General features: G+C 48.1%; 1 protein-coding gene across 1 annotated transcript in view; it reads left to right on the top strand.

Moving 5' to 3' along the window:
* The window catches only part of TRPM8 (transient receptor potential cation channel subfamily M member 8), a 78,317-nt gene that overhangs the window by 43,740 nt on the left and 12,825 nt on the right, over positions 1-21,752 (top strand). The window contains exons 17-21 of the mRNA XM_055402424.2: positions 4,058-4,149; positions 6,796-6,937; positions 8,325-8,496; positions 10,315-10,492; positions 20,812-21,002. Coding sequence (XP_055258399.2) covers positions 4,058-4,149; positions 6,796-6,937; positions 8,325-8,496; positions 10,315-10,492; positions 20,812-21,002 — 775 coding nt within the window. The remainder of the gene's footprint in view (positions 1-4,057; positions 4,150-6,795; positions 6,938-8,324; positions 8,497-10,314; positions 10,493-20,811; positions 21,003-21,752) is intronic.

Genomic DNA, 21,752 nt, shown 5'->3' with positions numbered 1-21,752 from the left:
AAGGGAAAGCCCTGAGTCTCAGGCCATCTTGGAAGCTAGCAGACCTCTTGTCCTCTGTGGATGGGGGATGCCCAGCAGGGAAATAAGTCCTGAGCACAAAAACTAGAGCGAGAAAGGGAAAGCCGGCAGGAACTGCAAACAGCATGGTGGTTGTTCAGTCTCTCAGTCATGTCTGACTCTTTGTGACCTTGTGACCCCATGGACCGCAGCACGCTAGACTTCCCTGTCCTTCACTGTCTCCCGGAGTTTGCTCAAACTCATGTCCACTGAGTCAGTGATGCCACACAACCATCTCATCCTCTACCGTCCACTTCTCCTCTTGCCCCCAATCTTTCTCAGCATCGAGGTCTTTTTCAGTGAGTTGGTTCTTCCCATCAGGTGGCCAAAGTACTAGAGTTTCAGCTTCAGCACCAGTCCTTCCAATGAATATTCAAGACTGACTTCCTTTAGGATGGACTGGTTTGATCTCCTTGCAGTCCAAGAGACTCTCAATAGCATGGTAGTGACTGAATTTCTTTGATCTTCTGGTTTCCCATCCATAAACGGGCATCTTTCCTACTATCAGCTATCAGTATAAATACCTTCCCTCCCTTTTGAGCCTCCCTTCTACCTGTCCATCCCACCCCTCTAGGTCATCACAGAGCACCGAGCTGACCTCCCTGTTACACGGCAGCTTCCCGCTAGCTATCTATTTTACGCGTGGTGTTGTATGCATGTCAACGCTACCCTCTCAGTTTGTACCCCCATCCTTGTCCAGTGTGTCCACAAGTCTGTGCTCTGTGTCTGAGCCTCCATTCCTGTCCTGCAATTAGAGTCATCAGTACCGTGTCTCTAGATTCCACAGATGTGCATTGTACGTGTGCATGTTCAGTCACGTCATGTCTGACTCTGCAACCCCAATGGACTAGCCCTCCAGGCTCCTCTGTCCATGGGATTTTCCAGGCAAGAATATTGGAGTGGGTTGCCATTTCCTCCTCCAGGGGATCTTCCTGACTCTGTGATCAAACTCACATCCCCTGCGTCTCCTTCATTGCAGGCAGATTCTTTTACTATTGAACCATCGGGGAAAGTCTATATATATGCATTAATATACGATACTTGTTTTTATCTTTCTGACTTCATTCTGTATAACAGGCTCTAGGTTCATCCTGTAAAAATTCTTCTTGAAGGAGCAGTTTGAATCCAGCAACCTTGCGTATTAAGGCAATGGTGAAGGACATGCTTAGGGTCAGGAGCGTGGGGCCCAGGCCAGCCCTGCCGTCCGAAAGCCGCTCTGATTGTGTGGTCTGTGAGCCAGTCTGCGATGCCAGCCAGCCTTGCTGATTCTTGTCATTACAGGACTCTGACACTAGAGGTCGCTGTTTCCCCTCGGGTCTGCAGTCTCAGGCTCAATCCTCCATGCGGTTGGTTTCCACAAACCATCAGTTCTGCTAGGCTGGTGCTGTCTTAATTAACCCAATTCACACTTGTTAGTGAAAATGAAAACCAGGCGGGATGTTACCTGTTTCAGATCGTGTCTGGGTGTCAAACGCATGCTCCTCATGTCTGCCTGGGTCCCCTTGCCCGTGGGGGGATGGTGGTGGCAGAGGTTGCTCTGTTAATTGGAATTTTTAACCAAGGCAATCAATAAGTGCAAACAGAGTTAGTTGCTAAATAGCTCTTAGGTCTATTAAGCAGTCTGTGAATGTTTATTTAAAATGAGGCAAGTCCCAGCATCCCTTCATGGAGAGCACACTCATTCTTCAGGCCCTTATATCCCCCAGTCCTGAGAAAGATGGTGAAATATGGCATTTTATGAATGTAGCCTGACCCTGGCATTCCATTCAGAAAAGAGACTGCTGTTCCTTTTTAAAAATGTCTTCTTACTGTAACAGTGTCTCCCAGCCGCAGAATTGATCTACTTACTGTCCCTCCCATCATGAGTTCAGAGGCTGAGCCAGGCTGGCGCTGCCCTATTGCCCCGTGTCTACCTGCCTCGCAGGCCAAGGTCTCAGAGAGGGAAGTAGGTGGTAGGTAGAGCCTGTCCCAACCACCCTCATCTTGCCCTGGTCGGGTGGTGATCCATGTCACTGGGGTCACCCAATGGACCGTTAGAGATCTGAGCCCATGAGATCTGCCACCCCACAGGGGAACAGGGTCAGATCAGGGTGCTTACATCTGGGGGATTTTTTTTTCCGTGTTCTTTTTTTTTTTTTAATTAAAGTTTTTATTTTGTATTGGGGTATAGCCAATTAAGGGCTTCCCTGGTGGCTCAGCGGTAAAGAACCCACCAGTCAAATGCAGGAGATGTAGGAGACCCAGGTTCAATCCCTGGGTTGGGAAGATCCCCTGGAGAAGAGAGGGAACCCACTCCACTATTCTTGCCTGGAGAATCCCATGGACAGAGGAGCCTGGCGGGCTGCAGTTCATGAGGTCACAGAGTCAGACACGACTGAAGCGACTGAGCACGCATGCACATAGCCAGCTAACAATGTGTGATAGTTTCAGCTGAACAGTGAAGAAACTCAGCTGTGTATATATACATGTATCCATTCTCCCCCAAACTCCCTCCCATCCAGGCTGCCACACAACATTGAGCAGAGTTCCATGTGCTATATGATAGGTCCTTGTTGGGTATCCTTTCTAAATATAGCAGTGTGTACCTATCCATCCCAAACTCCCTAACTACCCCTTCTCCCGGTACACCTGGGGGATTGTAATACTTTGCTGGTGCTTGATTTCATAACGTTCTCACCCCCTTGCCCACTAAACTTGCCATTTGCATTTATCAACGAGTGAAGAGAAGGGCTTCTTGAGAAACTGATACTGTTTCTTGAATCTCTCCCAAGTCTAAGACTGGGGGATCCCCGTGGAGTGTAAAGAAGCAGGGTGATGCTGGAGAGAGGAAACTGGATTGCAGAACCCCAAGACCCACCGCTTGCTGGCTTTCTGTCGTTGGGCGAGTGCCTTTGTTTCTTGTTCTTAGGCCTTTGTTTCAGGTGCAGAGTAGGAAAGGAGATATCTGGGTAGCGGTGGCCCGTGGTGGTGAGTTCATGTAGTGGATTTGAGAAGTGCCATGTTCCTTTGATGACGCGTCTTTGTTGTTATTTTCCTCTTCTTGAGTAAGGCAGGTACGTGGTTTCCTTATCTGACTCACTGGGACCTTTGGTCTTACCTCCCCTCCGACCCTTATCACGTTTCATTTTAAACATGTTTAACATCTGTCTTTCCCATGGCCCAGTGGATTCCTTGAGAGTCCACGTTGCACCCAATCTGATGTCTTTGTGTCTTAGGAGTCCAGCACAGGTATTTGTAATCCTGTGGACTCTCGATAAATATGTTCTGAATGGATGAGCAAATGACGGGTGAGATGACCTCCCTGGAATCTCCCAAATCTAGTGGATGGATTGCCAGAGAGGCAGTCCAGATGCAGCCTCTTCGAATGGATAATCTTGTCCCTCTTTTAGTGTTTTCCTGACCTGCTTTCTTCTGAGAAATCATGATTGATATACATACATCATGACAAAAAGATGCTCAAGATCCTTGAGACACATGGTTCCTGTCATTAATTTCTGTGACCACATCTGTTCTCTTAGGTGCCATGTATAGCACCTGCGTGCAAATAAGGGTTTTTAAATCTTCTAAAAAAGTCCCATTTTTCAAGATGTTTTATTGTCATGTGTCAGAAAATATTTATAGTAAACGCACGAATCTGTGATGACAGCGGTTTGGGTAACACCCTTGAGGAGTCGTTCAGTGCACAGCCTACACCACTGTACATGGCGGTTGGGGGAGGGTTCCAACCTGGCCCACACAGGCTCTGCAGGTTCCTCTTTAAAGAACAGTGAGGATCCGTGTGTCTTTTTTTCCTTGACTTTGTTAGCAACATATGAACAACAGAACAGCAAGCATGCAACCTTCCTTTCCAATCCCCCGGGAATCACAGGGGGCAGTTGCAGGGCGTACTTGGTACATCATGGACTCAAAATGGATCTGGAGAGAATCGTGTGAGTGTGAATAAACCTGGATGCAGCTGATGTTCCAGCTGCTATGTCCTTTCTGTCCCTCTGCCCTGCAGTGGTACGTGAACGGTGTGAATTACTTTACCGACCTGTGGAATGTCATGGATTCTCTCGGGCTTTTCTACTTCATAGCGGGAATTGTGTTTCGGTAAGTAGTCCTCACCACATTTTCAAGTGTCAGGTGTTTGGGGATTCGCTCAGGTGGAAAGGTGGAGGAAAGACATTTCAAGCCCGAGATAAGTGAGAGAGGATGAAATATGGCCCTGATATTTTATGAATACAGGGCTTCCCTGGTGGCTCAGTGCTAAAGAATCCACCTGCAATGCAGGGGACAGGGGTTCGATCCCTGGGTCGGGAAGATCCCCTGGAGGAGGAAATGGCAATCCACTCCAGTATTCTTGTCTGGGAAATGCCATGGGCAGAGGAGCCTGTGGACCATAGTCCATGGGGTAACAAAGAGTCAAATAACGACTTAGCGACTAAACAACAACAACAACGTTATGAGTATAGTGGTGGTGGTTTAGTCACTAAGTCGTGTCCGACTCTTGCGATCCTGTGGACTGTGGCCTGCAAGGCTCCTCTGTCCATGGGATTCTCCAGGCAAGAATACTGGAGTGGGTTTCCATTTCCTCCTCCAGGGGATCTTCCACCCATTTAGACCTAGGAATCGAACTCAGGTCTCCTGCATTGCAGGCAGATGATTTACCAACTGAGCTATGAGGGAATAGACTATCTCCAGAACACCATTCAGAAAAGCGGTTGCTATTCCTTTAAAAAAATGTTTTCTTACTACAGCAGTCCCTCTGAACCCCAGAATTGGTTTGCTTACAGTTCTTCCTATCACGTGGCTGGAGGCTGACCCAGTCTGGGGCTGCCCAGTTGCTATGAACCCTCCGGTCCCCCCCATTTAGAGATTATTACAAATGCCCATTGTCTCTGCCTCTTGGAGACACAGCCTGGTTGATACAAAGTTGTGTCTCCTCTCATCCCGCCTCTTGGTGATTTGTAATCGGAAACGGGTTCTTCGTGATTTTTCTCTTTGTGCTTATGGAATTTGGGGAGAGGAAATTAGAAATTGAGGGCCCTAGAGAATGATGAGGCTGTAAATATCACACAGCATTTTCCTTTGAGGCCATATAATCTAACATGCATTTAACTTCAACTCAAATGTTGGTTCTGGAGCCTGACCTCCCAGCTGCAAGGTTTCCTCAGTCTCAGAGCTTGTGATTAGAACAGCCAGTTGGAAATTGTGTTTGGAGGGGAAAAGCAACGTGCTGCACCTGCTAGGGATATTGGGGTGTACCCAAACTGTGAACCCTCTTGCCCAGTCCTGCTCCATCCAGACCTGCCTCCCCAGTAGCTTCAAGGTGAAGCTCGTGGTTCCGATGGAGCAGAGGAGCTTGACTATTCGTATTTACACCCACTTAGAATGAGAAGCTTTATAGTGAGTGCTCACGCTATGATGTGAAATGGGTAAAGCTCAATTTCCTCCTTCAAAACCTCCCTTTCTGCTTGGGTTAAAGGCCCAGCTTTTAGATCATGGTTGGACATGACTTCTGGATCATTCCAGTTAAAAAGCACACAAGGTTTTCAATGAACATGCTAGCAGATGGTTAGTTAATCAAATGATCTGGTGCAAATGAGGTAAGTTTCACTGGGGGGGAACCTGGCAGGCTCAGGTGCCAAGTGGTTGGCATCACTGTGGAAGCCTTGTGAGCAGGGAAGTTAGCGACGATGGGATTGGGTCCTACAGTAGTACAATAAATCCCCTACATTCAAACGTGTTATGTTTGGGGAGTGTGTTCCTTAAGTCTGACAAAGTTAGCCTAGGGACCCATGTAACACAATCTGCTATATAGTCCTGTACTATAATAGATTGATAGTACTTTTCACACAAATAATACGTTAAAAGCAAACACAAAAAATGAAACATTTTTGATCTTACAGAATGGTACCTTGAAAATTACCGTAGAACCAGCTATATCTCTGCTGCTTTTACACTTCCTTCTGGACATCCTAGGCTTGAAATAAAGTTACAGTACTACTATACTAGACACTGTTGTTTAGTCACTAAGTCGTGTCTGACTCTTGTCGGCCCCATGGACTGTAGCCCACCAGGCTCCTCTGTCCACGAGATTTCCCAGGCAAGAATACTGGAGCCAGTTGCCATTTCCTTTTCCAGGGAATCTTCCTGACCCAGGGATCGAACCTGCATCTCCTGCATTGCCAGGCAGATTCTTTACTGCTGAGCTGCTTGGGAAGTCCATGCTACACAGTACTGTACAGTGAAGTACCCAAAGTACAGTTCTAGAGGATGCGTGCTCTTGACAGTGTACACCAGACAGCTGAACTAACTTACATAATTGAGCATGGGAACCCATATTTGCATCTTTGAAAGTTCATACCTTGAAGGTTCATGTGTAGAGGACTTACTGTATTTAGGCTGAAGGACTAGAGTATTTAGGACTTGGGAATCTTGAAAGCTCTGCTGTGTGTGATGTCCTCATCTCTCCTGGATTCCATGAGGGCAGTGCACGTGACCTTTGGTTTTCAGTGACTGAAGGGTAGGTGCAGACCCTGGTCTGTTTCCACTTTCAGTTCCCAGGCTTTTGGCTGTTTCTTCATGTTTGGTTATTTTGAAAAGTAAAACTTTGATTATAAATCAACTGCACTTCAGTAAAATAAAAAAAAAATACTAGCAAATAAAATCCAGAAATAAGTAAAAGTGATACAAAAGCACAGCTTTGAAGTGTTTTGTCAGCATCTCACAAATTCTTTCCCCTTCTTTCCACAGGCTCCACCATTCTAACAAAACCTCACTGTACTCGGGACGAGTGATTTTTTGCCTGGATTACATTATATTCACCCTAAGGTTGATTCACATTTTCACGGTCAGCAGAAATTTAGGACCCAAGATTATAATGCTGCAGAGGATGGTAAGACTAATGAGTATTTGTGGTTAGTTGTCCATCTGCTGACTATGCCCAGGGTTCCTTTTTCTCCACAGTGATAGTTGTATTTCAGAATCAGCAGCATTTGTGTTTCTGATCTGTTTTCCTCAGGTGCCCCTTCCAGGTTAAAATTTAATGAAAGATGACTGTTGGGAGCAAACTGCATAGCTCAGCACATTGCTAGTAAAGATCTCTGTTTAGACCGTCCATATTACCAAGTGCTTTCACTTGAGTCTTAAGTATTCACTAGGGGTGGCACTGGAGAAGGCAATGGCACCCCGCTCCAGTGTTCTTGCCTGGAGAATCCCAGGGACAGGGGAGCCTGGTGGGCTGCCATCTATGGGGTCGCACAGAGTCGGACACGACTGAAGCGACTTAGCAGCAGCAGCAGCAGGGGTGGCACAGTGGTAAAGAATCCACCTGCCAATGCAGGAGATGCAAGAAACTCAGATTCAATCCCTGTGTGGAAAAGATTCCCTGGAATAGAAAATGGCAACCCACTCCATATTCTTGCCTGGAGAATCCCGTGGACAGAGGAGGCTGGTGGGCTACAGTCCGTGGGGTCCCAAAGTTGGACATGACTGAGCACGCGTGCGATAGGGACTTTTACACCCATTTCATAGATGTGGACAGTTGGGTTTGGGAGGTTCACATGTTTGTCTGGAGACATGCAAACAACTCACTAGTTAGAAGCACAGCGAGGTCTGGAACTTTAATCTTATAACCACGTAATGCAGACCTCAGGGAAGCACCGCAGACCCATTTCATGGGGCCAGATAACAGAAAGATAATTGCACACTGACCACGTTGCTTCTCCAGCTCGTTTTCCACGTGACCCAAACCTCCGTGTTTTTGTCTTTAAATCAGATGGGCGTTTGAATGAGCTCATCGCGAGGTTCCTTTCCAGCGCTGAGCTCCTTTGAGTTTGTGGTTTTAATTCAAAGCATATCTGGGGCATCGAGTCACCATGAAGTCATGCTATGTGTGCAGAACATTAAAAACAATAAAATGGTGCATTGTTGTTTAAAAAGGAGAGCTTTTATTTTCTTAAAAAAAAAAAAAGCAATAGCTCAGGGGTCAGCTGGAGAGAAGGGGGCCGCTGCGGAATTGGGGTCTCTTCTGCTCCCAGGCTGGTCTCATTCAGAAAGTCTCTGCTGCTGAGCTGGCCTGGGGACCTGCAGACAAAGATGTGTCCATCAGTGGATGCCCCGAGACCCAGGGGTGATGATGGCCATGTTTAAACATTGGTGAGAGGATGATGTTGGCTGCCTTAGGTGCCTGGGGCCCCTCTGCCCTTCTCCGTGGTCAGCGGGGCAGTCGAGCCGCCCTGGTGCAGTCCTGACTCTGCTGTCCTGTCCTCCTCCCTCGACAGCTGATCGATGTGTTCTTCTTCCTGTTCCTCTTTGCCGTGTGGATGGTGGCCTTCGGCGTGGCCAGGCAGGGGATCCTTAGACAGAACGAGCATCGCTGGAGGTGGATCTTCCGCTCAGTCATCTATGAGCCCTACCTGGCCATGTTTGGCCAAGTGCCCAGCGATGTGGACGGTGAGCCTGATGTGGTCCGGGGGGGACAGCTGGGAGGTGGAAGATGCATCCAGCACCGGCCCCCAGGGAGTCTCCAGGGCTTCCTGGTTCGAGCCTGAGACCTGTCCTAGGAACAGTCTGCTGGAGTCCGGCCAACATCAGGCAGTGGACACTAACCCTCAAAACTTTTTCCTTCTCCTGAGCGGGATCTTATGTACCCTGGCAAGCTTGTCCCCAGCATCTCAGCCTGAAATTTCTAAACCTTCTTAAAAAGAGTGTTTCTCAAATTTCTGACAGTGGCATGACCGATGACAGCCAGAACCCTCACCGGTGTAGAAACGAGTGTTGTGGGTCTGTCCGGAGTGACAGGGCACCCATTTATTTCAAAAAGTGCAATAGTGAAAAATTTTGCCCTGGAACCCGGAATTTAAGCTTCTGGTATGAGCTCACTGCCAACTATCTGGAGGCCGGGTAATGGTAGCAGAGATGGCATTAATTTGATCACAGCCAGCTGGCATAAGGAAGGCGTGGGGCATGTGCAAACTGGTGTGTGTTTTGGATAAACTGTGGAACGTCTTTGTGATGCTGGCGGTAGCGTGGGCTCATCGCGTTCTGTTCTGCCCCAGACACCGGGAATCCCCTGGTGTTCGCCCTGCCCTGGGCTTGCGTCTCCCAGCTCCTGGCATGTTCTCAGCTATCCCCACAGCCTCAGGTGGTCTTTCTGGCGTCTCCTGCCGCAGTCTCTTCCAAGACCGTGGAAACAACTCTTTTCCATGCGCTGGTGGGAAGGCGCCTTGTTATTCTTTCCCAATCTGCACTCCATACTTGCCACTTTACACAAGTGGGTGTGTTTTGTCCTCCCGACAGTCCTATGTGTTGGTGGCCTTAGTCCCACGGGAGGCGGTTCGTGGTGGCAGGCAGTGTCCGAGTCCTGGCCCCACCTCTCGTGGGCTGTGTGACCCGGGATACAGTGGGCACCTCTCTGAGTTCTGTTGCAGGCAGCGTGGGTGCAGCACCATCTTCTCTGACGGGCATCTCACCAACCAGCAGGGCCAAACTCGCATGCTCAGAGGAGGGCCTCAAGTCCAGAGTGCCTCCTGGAGGGCCAGATGCTTACATCCACTGCCTTCTCTAAGAGTCCCAGGCAAAAGTCCTCATCTTCCCTTCCAGACCCAGACTTTCTCCAGGGCCCCATTCTAGGCTGCTAACGCCTGTCACACAGATGCGTGTCAGCCTTTCAGTTTAGCACACACCCCACCCCCGCCACCGTTTCCTCCCTGGTAGCCGTGTTTGTTTTCTATACTTGTGACTATTTCTGTTTTGTAGATAAGTTCATTTTTTACCATTTTTTAGATTTCACATATAAGTGATGGGGCTTCCCTTGTGGCTCAGTTGGTAAAGAGTCTGCCTGCAATGTGGGAGACCCAGGTTCTATCCCTGGTTTGGGAAGATTCCCCTGGAGAAGGGAACGGCTACCCACTCCAGTATTCTGGCATGGAGAGTTCCATGGACTGTATAGTCCATAGGGTCGCAAAGGATCAGACACGACTGAGAGACTCTCACTATAAGTGCCATCATATGACACTTGTCTTTCTCTTTCTGACTTATTTCTCCTAGTGTGATAATCTCCAGGTCTTTCCACGTTGCTGCACGTGGCGTTCTTTCAGCACAGTATCAGTCAGTGAATGAAATGAATTCTGAGGCTTATGCCCAGTTGGGCAGAGTGCCGTGGAACAGTGCCCAACGCAATGCACGATCGTCCCCTCGTGTCCCGCTGGGGTGCCTTAGTGCGGCCCTTCCGAGTGTCCTCACCTTGCCTGTTGGTTGCTGCATCCTCAGGTACCACGTACGACTTCTCCCACTGCACCTTCACTGGGAACGAGTCCAAACCCCTGTGCGTGGAGCTGGACGAGCACAACCTGCCCCGCTTCCCCGAGTGGATCACCATCCCCCTGGTGTGCATCTACATGCTGTCCACCAACATCCTGCTGGTCAACCTGCTGGTCGCCATGTTCGGGTACGTGCTCGGTGAGGTGCTGGGCGTGCTCGGTGACGCGCTGGGCATGCCCGGAGACGCACTGGCTGGCTGGGCTGGAGGCACTGGGAGGGAGGCAGCATAGGTCCCCCTTGAGGAGCGCATGATAGAGGTCTCTAGGGCACTGGTGGTCTAGAGTAGGGAGGGGGCCTTGAAGGGTCTATATTGCAAATATAGTGTGTCCCTGTAAGCTATAACCTGAGTTTATTTGACCCCAGTGAGCAAAGGCTTCTAATTCTTAAGATAGAATGGGCTCCTGCACACTGGTAAAAGAAAGATGAGCCAGTAGAAAATGGACAGAGGGAATGCAATTCAGAGAAATTTAAATGGTCCCTAATCATAGGTGGTGATGGACAGGGAGGCCTGGCGTGCTGTGATTCATGGGGTCACGGAGAGTCGGACACGACTGAGCGACTGAACTGAACTGAATCATAGGGAAAGGGGCTCACCCTTGTTGCGGGAAAGGTCAGATGAAGGCAAGAGCGAGGTGCTGGTTTAGGGTGCATCAGGTGAACAGACATCACAAGAAGGGTTGGGGGCGGTTCTGGGAGTCTGAATTGTCTCTAGCTTTTGGGAGAGTGATCTTAAAATAGCTATTAAAAATATACAAACCTTTGACCCAACTCCTTCATGTCTGGGAATCTTTACTAAAGGTACATATGTAAGAGCATTTATTAGATCATCATTTGATGCCTGTCAATAAGGTGATGACAGAAAAAAACATATTCTAGCCACACCATGGAATATTATGCAGCCCTTAAAAAGAAAAGGCGGGGTCTCTCTTTATTGACTTGGAAGGATATTTTGCTAAAAATAAAAAGCAAAGTTCAGACTTATTTTAGGGTATAATCTTATTTTCTGACAATAAAAAAACAAGAAATTTTAAAAAAAATCAAGTATATATTTCCCTCATCACAATGATCACATATTACTTCTATAATTAAAAAAAAATCAGTCAGTTGTCACACAGAGCCGTGAGGGGCACCAGGATTGTAATCGAGGGTCGTCTTTCTCTGTTGGTCAGTGGCCTGTCCTTGAGTGAGGCTGGGTGGGGGGACTCACGCCTCTGGGGACATCACGCGTCCGTGGCACTGAGCAGCGAGTGGTCACCTGACCTTCAGGTGCGCAGAGACATCCGCCTCTAGTCCAGGTGCTTCCAAAATGTCACTGCTTTGCTGAGAATTCTGGAAGTATGTTAGTATTTCCCCATGGTGTTTGGGGTAAATTTCAACCCCCTCCAAGGCCGTCTGTGACCTGAGCTTTGAAAACACCTTCAGGATTCCGTCTCCAGGCCTCCCACCTGTGCACCCCTGCATGGGGTGATCTGTCCTGCCTGACACGTTTGCACATGTCACCGCTCTGCCAGCATCACCTGTTCCATCTTGATGGCTTCCTCCTTCCTGCTTGTCCTCTAAGGAGCCCAGCAGCAGCCTTGGCCTGAGTGGTCCACGTGCCCTCCTTGCTGTGCATAGCGACCCCATGAACCCCCTTCACAGCCACAGCCTCCTCTCCTTCCAGACTGTAAGCTCTGGAGGGCAGAGACTGTGTCTGTCTCAGTGCCTGGCCCTTCCTGGGTTTGTTCCATGGATGAAAAGAACAGGATTCTTTCTGCTTTTAGTTCATTATTCGGTCACCAGTGAGAAGCTTAGCTTCCTGTTCTGTTACTCAGGGTGAAGTGTTAATAGTGAAGTCGCTCAGTCATGTCCAGCTGTACGACCCCATGGACTGTAGCCCACCAGGCTCCTCCATCCCTGGGATTTTCCAGGCAAGAGTACTGGAGTGGGTTGCCATGTCCTTTTCCAGGGGATCTTCCCGACCCAGGGATTGAACCCAGGTCTCCCGCATTGCAAGCAAATGCTTTACCAGCTGAGCCACTAGGGACGCCACTAGGGAAGTGTTAATGGTGAATGTCAAGTTAGCGATGTGTTCATCACATAGATTACGTCTGTTCTGCGTCAGGTGTGTGGGCCACGGAGGTCATGTGGCCATTGGTCCCTCTAGGCCTTAAAGAGGGAATGTGCAGCCACTCCCCTCCCTCCACCATCACTGGCTCTAACGGGGGTCCTGAAAAGGAATTAGGGATCCAGACACCTGTATTGCTTAAGAGAAGCTGGACCATGTCAGGCTGCCAGAAGTCTCCAAGTCTGAGCTTGCTGAGAGAGATGTCAAGAAGAGTGATTATGTATCCTTGTGAGGGCAGAGAAGGGAGGACCAAGTTCCAGACTTGAAGCAAGAGTTGGGAGGAAATGAGATGGCTGGGGTTCTATTTGACAGTGATAGCCTCTCCTATCAACCTTTATGTTGAATGCTGGGCAGCCCCTGTAAAAACTGACCATTGATATAACATCTACAATGATTAAATGAAAAGGCCGACGGCTCCCAGTGCTGTGGACTTTGAGTGACGTGAATGCAGCAGATCTCAACAGGCAAAGTGGAATAGTGCTTAGAGCTTGCCTGAGTCTGTGTGCTGTGAGTGTGTGTGTATGTGTGTGCTCAGTTGTGTCAGACTCTTTGCGACCCCATGGACTGCATGCAGCCCGCCAGGCTCCTCTGGCCATGGGATTCTCCAGGCAAGAATACTGGAGTGGGTTGCCATTTCCTCCTCCAGGTATTCTCCAAAGCCATTCTTGAGGACTGTATCCGTTTGTAATTCATTATGCCCTTGACAATCATAAAATGATAGAATCTGGAGCTGAGGGGGACAGGAGCCTGGCCTGTGATTTTTGGGTCGAGGAGGTGCAAGTTGGGCAGCTCAGCATCTGCGGTGCTGGCCACACTGCCGTCCAGCTTGCTGTATCCATTCGAGACTTGAGCCTGAGTGTTTTCCCCACAAGGCCTGAGCCATTGGGCCGGCAGCAGCCCACTGTTGCCTTCAGCACTTAGTGTAAAAGCTGGAGGAGTTCCCTTCCCAGGGGGGCTTCCTGGATTCCTCTTGGGCTCAAGCAGAGGCCTTTTCTTTGTTAATCCCTGTCTGGGCACTTGAAAACAGCCCCCTTGCTATCCTTAGGCTAACTGATCAGAACACTGTCTTGGAAGATGGTTGTAATGGTTGTTCTGGGCTTCCCTGATAGCTCAGCTGGTAAAGAATCTGTCTGCAATGCAGGAGACCCTATTTCGATTCCTGGATTGGGAAGATACACTGGAGAAGGGATAAGCTACCCACTCCAGTATTCTTGGGCTTTCCTGGTGGCTCAGCTGATAAAGAATCTGCCTGCAATGCGGGAGACCTGGGTTCGATCCTCTGGGTTAGGAAGATCCCCTGGAGAAGGGAAAGGCTACCCACTCCAGTATTCTGGCATGGAGAATTCCAAGGACTGCGTAGTCCATGGGGTCGCAAAGAGTCAGACACGACTGAGCGACTTTCACTTTCACTTTTTGAGCCCACAGCTCTGGGCTATGACCCCCATCTGGCATTACATCAAAATATTCATGTAACAGTTTAACTATACACAATGGCAGCCTTTTGAACTCAGAGTAAATGAACACTTGGGATTTTAAAGCGATATTGGAGTATTCTCTAGATGGTATTCAGCGGGGAAAGGAAGTGGATGTGAACATCTGTGATTATCCCACATTAAAATTATTGATCACAGGCTCTGTGAGGCTTATCAGAGCATGGAGTGAACTTAATTGTCAGTAGATGACTTGGGGTCACGTTAACACACAGCTGTGGGGCTTGCAGGTGCTGCGTCCTGAAGATCAATCCACCAGAGACTTTTCTGCTGAAAGGGACCCATCAGACATGCCCCGTCTAGGGTAATTTCTAAGAATGACTTTTTAATCTTAGGACTAATGTATGTTCATTACAAATATGGAGCAGAATAGGAAAAAAAAAATTATCACGTGTACAGACTTAAGCGTTTGGGTGACTTCATTAGTCCCAGGCAGGCTATTGAATCAGGATGAAAAGGGAGCAGTTAATGGTAACGATAATAATAGCTAATATTTATTGACACTTTATTGGGCTAGGCACATCCAAGTGCTTGACACGTGTGGCCTTATTTAAATTATTCATCGTTTTCGTGTAGGCGTGGCTTTATAACCATTTATAAATGAGGAGTTGGAGGCAGAGAGAGGTTCACATCTCTGCTATTTGAGACGCAGAGAGTGGGCATGTGGAGATGGGGGTGTGCGGTGGAAGGGGAGGGTGGGACAGACTGATAGAGAAGCACTGACATATATGCACTACTGTGTGTGTAACAGATCTCCGGTGGGAAGCTGCTGTCTAACACGAAGAGCTCAGCCTGGTGTGCCGAGATGACCTAAGGGAGCAGGGAGATGGGGACCCAGTAAGGAGGGAAGCTTAGAGGGAGGGGATGCATGCTTACCTATGGCTGAGTCACGTTGTTCGGCAGAAGCTGTCACAACATTGGAAAGCAATTATTTCCCACCCCCCCCAACAAAAAAAAATCCCTGCTATGTGAGGGCGATGGGCCCGAGGCATAGTCACCCAAGGCATAGTGATATAAGACGATTTGATGTGATACAAACAATATGAACAGAGCGGAAAGGCCCTTGACAAACAAAGGACCGCGGTGCAGAGTGGGGGTCCTTACTCCCGACAGACCCTGGGATGGGCAGCAGTGAGCGGAGGAGACCTTTGCCCTGTGAGGTCTGGTTGGAGAGGGAGAGGCAGAGGAGATAAAGCCGTCTGGGGAGGATCAGCGACTAGAGGGGAGGGAGTTGGCAGCGGTCGGTTATGGAGTCTTTTCTGCCGTGGCAAAAGATAGGGAGTTTTTCCTGCAGGTGAAGGGAGATTTTCATGGGTCTCTACACAGGCAAGCAGCATAATCTTAGTTGTGTTACTTTGACAAAAACAAACTCGACATTTAGCCTCACAAAAACCAGTGCCATGAAACCGGTGACTGTCTCTCACTGTTCGCTTTGGTGCATTTTTGGTGCTGCAGAGTCAGAGGGGAGCCTGGATGTGCGGAAACATTTTAATACACCCACTGGGGCACTGCATGGGTGCAAAACGTCAGGGTGATCCAGGGTCCCTGGATATCGCTGGTGTGTCAGGCAAAGAAGGGCAGATGGAAAAATGCCTGAAATCTGTGAAAAGCTTGGAAGAGAGGTTGATCTGCTTGCCGTCTAGCTGGCAAGTTTCTTGTATTTCAAGTTTTTCTAGATTCTGCCATCATTTTAGTGTCTACTTTTTCTTTGTAAATTTTTTGCAGACTTTCCATTCTGCTCTGTGGATCAGCCTTTCTGTTTTCTTTTTTACTACCAAACGGCTTTAATTACTGATTTTTAAAAATCATTTTAACATCTGTTGTATGAAGGCCCTTCATTAGTCTTACTCAGACTTTTCCTGGCTTTTCTTATATGTTTAATCAGATGGAGGGCCTAAGGCGTATCTTCTGAAATCCATTTTTCTTTCCTGTTCCAAAAATTTTGTTAATGAGTTTTATTGTGATGATGTTGACTTTGTAGACTCATTTAGGGGAAGCTGACATCTAAAAGAAGTGCCAGAAAAACAATGGGTTTTCCTCCACTTACTCAAATACATATAGTTCCTCAGTTTTATGGATTTTTTTCACATGGATATGGTCAATGTTTTGTACATTTTTTCCCAGCCATTTGTGGTTGTGAGTGACATGGTCTTCTATTATGTTTTTTCTATAACTGTTTTTTGATTCGTAGGGAGGGTATGAAATATAACTTATTTTGGAATAGCTCTCTTTTGTTATTGTTGTTCAGTGACTAAGTCATGTCTGGCTCTTTGCGACCCCATGGACGGCAGCATGCAAGGCTTCCCTGTCCTTTACCATCTCCTGGAGTTTCAAACTCATGTCCATCGAGTCGGTGATGCCATCCAACCATCTCATCCTCTGTCACCCTCTTCTCCTCCTGCCCTCAATCTTTCCCAGCATCAGGGTCTTTTCCATTGAGTTTAACAAATAAGAAACAGGAGGAAACTTCCATGACATGATGAAAAGAAAAGAGAGAAAAAAAGAATTCCATGTCTCCTTACTGAATTCTTTTTTTTTCTCTCTCTTTTCTTTTTATCATGTCATGGAAGTATCCTCCTATTTCATATTTATTAAGCTCCTTCTTTCTTCTTATTTTTTTTTCCTCCTAATCAGAAATGGATGTTGCATGTCGCCAGGAGACTTTCTAGCAACAATTGAAATGGTATTTTTTCTTTTGATCTATGATGTATTACGAAAATGATGAATTACATAAGTGACCTTAATATTTAGTCATCCTTTTGTTCTTTGGTCAGGCACATTACTCTTTTAACGTAATGCTGAATTTCAGCCATGTGTATTACAAGACTATTTGAATCCTAAACATTTACCTCTCAGGAACATTTTCACTGTCAAGGGATGTCTGAGAGTTCATCTCCCCTGTCTCTTCATCCTCTCGTACTCAGCTGCTCCTAGGGGACAGGGATCCCGCCGGCTGGGTAGCTGAGGGCACAAGATATCACGAGAGATGTTTAGTCAAAGGGGACCTTGATCAGATTTCCCTGGTGGTCCAGTCATTAAGATTCTGTACTTCCAATGCAGAGGGTGTGGGTTCCATCCCTGACTGGGGAACTGAGATCCCACATGGTGCGTGATGCGCTAAATTTTTTTTAAAAAGGGGGAGACCTTGCAGAATTTCTCCCAAGGAAGACACTAGATGGCCAGTGCTTGGCAGGGAGAGTACTGACCATCAGAGTTGGGTGGATGAGAGCCTGAACCTGAGGGAGGGGCCCCGAGCTGCTCTGGACATTTCTGTTTGCTGAGGGGGTTGGGATGCATCGACAGCAGAACTCAGCCCCTCCTCTATGGAAATGGAAAACCATGTCTAAAGAACATCAAAATCATTTGCGCAAAGTGCTTTGAAGCAGTGCCCAGTTATCAGCCTCCCCTGGGGAGTCCTCATGTCTTTTTGGCCGAGTCTGGGGCTGACTTGAGAGAAGAAGAGCAATCTGGAAGGTCTGGGATGGGATTTGTCTCCAGGTCACATTTGTCCTTTTCTGCTGCTCTCTGGGGGAAGGCGGGCCTGAGTAAAGGTGGACCTCAGCATGGTCAGTCCTGGAAATGTGTGATTTCTGCAAAGCGGTCTTTGGGCATTCACGTCCAGTAATCAGCCAGCTCATCCACAACCCCTGGGATGCAGATCAGGGCTTTTACTGCTTGCCCAGGAGAGGAATGCCACTCACTGGATCCACCTGGACCCTGAAGTGCGGAGGAAGCAGTGGTTTCAGCTGGGGGTTCCATGGAGCCTGTTGGGTTGGCCTGAGGAGCCAGTGGGGGCAGAGATGGGAGGCAGAGTTCTTCAAAGTGAAGAGTGCTACCAACACCAGCTCATGTTGTGGGCACTGGTCTAAGTGCATTTCAGACCAGGGCTTGGCAGCCTTTTCTGTAAGTGCTGGCCAGGTTCTCGGCTTCGGCCAGATGTGTGGAAAGAAGCCATGCCTCGTGACCTCGCACCATCCCCTCCTTTCTGCTCATGGCCCCTTACAGAGCAGTTTTGGCCCCTGGGTCACATTGCCAGCTCCTTTTCTAGATGCCCTGGGGGGCTTAAGATGTTTTCTGTTGCCTCTGAGTGACTGGTGAAGCTACGATGCCAATCTCTTCCCACTAGGAAGGACCCTTCTCAGCCATAGTTCCACTCAAAGCTCCCCAGGAAGATAGGGAGAATTCATGTTCTCCAGCTCTAGGCATCCTGTGTGTTCCTCCCTTCAATAGGAATGAGTAATTCCTTTCAGATAAAACTTCAGAAGACAACATTTGATGTGTGAAAATGGATGCAATTTTTTTTTTTTTTTTAATCTGGGGCATTGCAGTGGAAACTGGCAGAAACCATTTTTGGCTGCATAGGTAAGAATTTAGGATGCTGCTCCTAGGGCATCACCATTTGCATGTTAATACTGGTTCTGGCACAAAGAACAGAGTAAAACGTGATTCCTGGCAGGCTGCCCGCCTGGGCTTCGTTAACCCGGGTGTGCCTGCCGTCCTCCCTCATTGCAGCGACAGAAGCCGGCGGTGTCCTCTGCAGACACAGAATCAGCAGGGACTGGCCAGGACAGATAATGATGCTGGGTGTTCGTCTCCGAGCAACCTGACCTACATTTGGAAGGAAGCGGCAGCTTCACTGCCAGGTTCAGTTTGCTGCGCACTCACGCATCACAGTCCTGTCTGCTTTTCACCTAGAGAATCTACCACGATGAGATGACACAGGATCAATCAGGAAGCTGTTTTACATGCCTAGTCTGGGAGGTTATGGATAGTAGATACTCTGTAAATGTGAATTCCCTCCGCTTTAAAGACCACCCTCTATTGAAGAGGCATTCCCTGCAAAAGCCTGCCCTGCACAGACCCCAGGACCTGGAGGAGTCTGATTCATCAGTCAATGCCAAGAGAAGCAGAGCTGAACTTATAGGCAAAGCCACAACCGCGCTCCGTGTGGGTTAGGGCTTTGCTTGTGTGTATGACCATCACTTGCCTGAAGATAAAATTTAAGTCTTAGGTGGTAGTGTGGCAGAGAGCAAGAGTGAGGTCTCACAACAAATCTTTCCCATTTGGTCTGCCTGAGAAGTTTGGCCTCTGAAGTTTTTACCCAGAATTTGGAGAATTTAGTCTATCTGCAATCAGGATTATTGGAGAAGGAAATGGCAATCCACTCCAGTGCCCTTGCCTGGAAAATCCCATGGACAGAAGAGTCTGGTAGGCTACAGTCCATGGGGTTGCTAAGAGTCGGATACGACTGAGCAACTTCACTTTCCCTTTTCCCTTTCCTGCATCGGAGAAGGAAATGGCAACCCACTCCAGTATTCTTGCCTGAAGAATCCCAGGGACAGACGAGCCTAGTGGGCTGCCATCTATGGGGTCGCACAGAGTCGGACACGACTGAAGCGACTTAGCAGCAGCAATCAGGACTTGCTTGGAGGTGATTTCTAAGCATTCACTGCTACTTCCTTGGCTCTTAAAGGGGTGGTTTGATGTTAGCAGTAAAACTGTCTTAGATGATTGAACTTCAGCGAATGGTAGAATGCTTCACAGTAATCTTTTACTAAGTAGTCCAAGCAGATCAGCGATTCAATGGACATGAACTTGGGCAAACTCTGGGAGATTTGTGAGGGATTTGTGAGGGACAGGGAAGTCTGGCGTGCTGCAGTCCGCGGGGTTGTGAAGAATCGGACACGACTTGGCGACTAAACAACAACAACCAAGCAGATCCTTTTGAAATGAGCATAACTCAGAACATTCATGCTCCATGTCATGAGATGGCATCATGGAGTGACAGAGCAAACAGGCTCTGGAGTGGGTCGTAAGGTCCACATTTTGGCTTCATCACTTCCCAGTGGGGAGACTCAGACAATTCATCTACCCTGGTTCTGCCTCAGTTTCCTGATCTGTTAGTCATAGGTGATGGTAGCACTTACATGCTACAGAGTTGTTTGCAGATTAAATCAACTAATAGACTGCTTAGAACAGGGTCTGGTAGATACAAGTGTTGGCTACCTTGCAATCTTGGTTTAATTCGTAACCGATAAGTCAGTAGTGTAATCAGACATTTTCCCAATAAATAGACATCCTAATTTTCCTTATGGGGATCTCTTTCTCCCTATGAACTGTGATTTACACAGTGGGATGATATGGTAAGTAAAAATCCAAGCTTTATTATTTTCACTCACATATAAGCATTTTCCCAAAGTATAAAAGTTAGTTATAAACGTAATTTTTAATGACTGCATAATGTAATCATATGGATTAGCCATGATTTGTGATCCATTTTCTTAGTGTTGAACATTTTGGTTGTTCCATGCTGCTGGGTGGATGGTGGGGGCACCAGACACCCATGGATGTATAACCATTTCTATATTCTCTTTTCTCAGTGTCTCCTTATTCTTAGGTTAGATTTCCAGAAATAAAATCAATGGGTCAAAGGGATAAATATTTTTAAGTCCCTTGATAAATATTAACAAACGGCTCTCCCAGATCGTTTATAATTAAACTCCCACAATGACGTAGCAAGTTATTCCTATGAGAGTCATCCCCTTGGGCCTCAGTATGAAACACGATACCGGACTAATGGACAGAGAGAACCCTTGAGAGGCCTTGAAATAGGAATCATTTTAAAGTTCGTTGGACAACCTTTTGTGATTAGCAACAGCAAGACAGAGGGCAGATCTAATTTTGACCCAGCATGAACTGTAGAGTGCCTGAGTTGTTCAGGCTCTGATACCAGCATGAATGTTTCTCTCCTGTGTCAGTGAGGGCGTGACACCGATGGCGCCCTATTCGGCGCTGACATGGCCAGGCCTGCGGAAGGCTGAATCTTGACCCTTTCTCCCCTCCTGCCAGCTACACTGTGGGCACCGTCCAGGAGAACAACGACCAGGTCTGGAAGTTCCAGAGGTACTTCCTGGTGCAGGAGTACTGCAGCCGCCTCAACATCCCCTTCCCCTTCGTGGTCTTCGCCTACTTCTACAAGGTGGTCAAGAGGTGCCTCCGGTGCTGCTGCAAAGGGAGGAGCGCCGAGCCCTCCGCCTGCTGTGAGTGGCTCAGCCCTTGTGCTGGGGCCCGGAGGCGGGGCTTCGTTTCTGGGAGCGTGTCTGGGCCACATCTCCACAGGTGGGGTTAGTCACAGTTACTTCAGCACTCACAGGGCTGTGTCCTGAGACGTCTCTGATGGCCCAGTGGTTGAGACTGAGCTCCCAAGGCGGGGGTGGCGGGGATGTGAGTTTGATCCCTCGTTGGAGAACTGAGTGAGAGCCCACGTGCCACCCAACCGGAAAAATAAAAAACAAAACCCAAGTGTTCGTCTGTGAAGGTCAGGCATCGAGTCCCCCAGTGACTTAATTCAGGAGGAAGAGTAGATGAAGAAAGACATCGAGATCTGCTGGGACAGCCTTGTTCCAGGGGGCTCGCTTTTGGGCAGACATCATAATGGTGTAAGTAGGGTGCTGAACAAACAGGATGGGTGGGATAGTCTCACAGTGTGACTTGGCTCTTGCTCTCTGTTGCTTCCATGACATTTATTCTCTGGGAAACCTTAGGTCTGATTCTGACAAGGCTCATTGTTGCAGAAACCAGTACTCGAGATAAAGCACCACACTCGGAGAGTTGGAGAACTCAGGTTTATTAAACCGGCAGGCCCAGTGGAGTTAACACTCCAGTCTCTGAGCCCCGAACAAAGGGATTACAGAGTTTTTATAGACAGACTGTAGTGGGCAACACTAGCTGTTAATAGGCTGGTTTAAACTAAGGGGTTTCACGCATGCGGGAACGGCTGTCAAGATGGG

The sequence above is a fragment of the Moschus berezovskii genome, chromosome 4, assembly GCF_049115385.1.
Source record: "Moschus berezovskii isolate FMDL1 chromosome 4, NW_MosBer_1.0, whole genome shotgun sequence".
Classification (NCBI taxonomy): domain Eukaryota; kingdom Metazoa; phylum Chordata; class Mammalia; order Artiodactyla; family Moschidae; genus Moschus; species Moschus berezovskii.
This window is presented reverse-complemented; position numbering and strand designations above follow the sequence as displayed.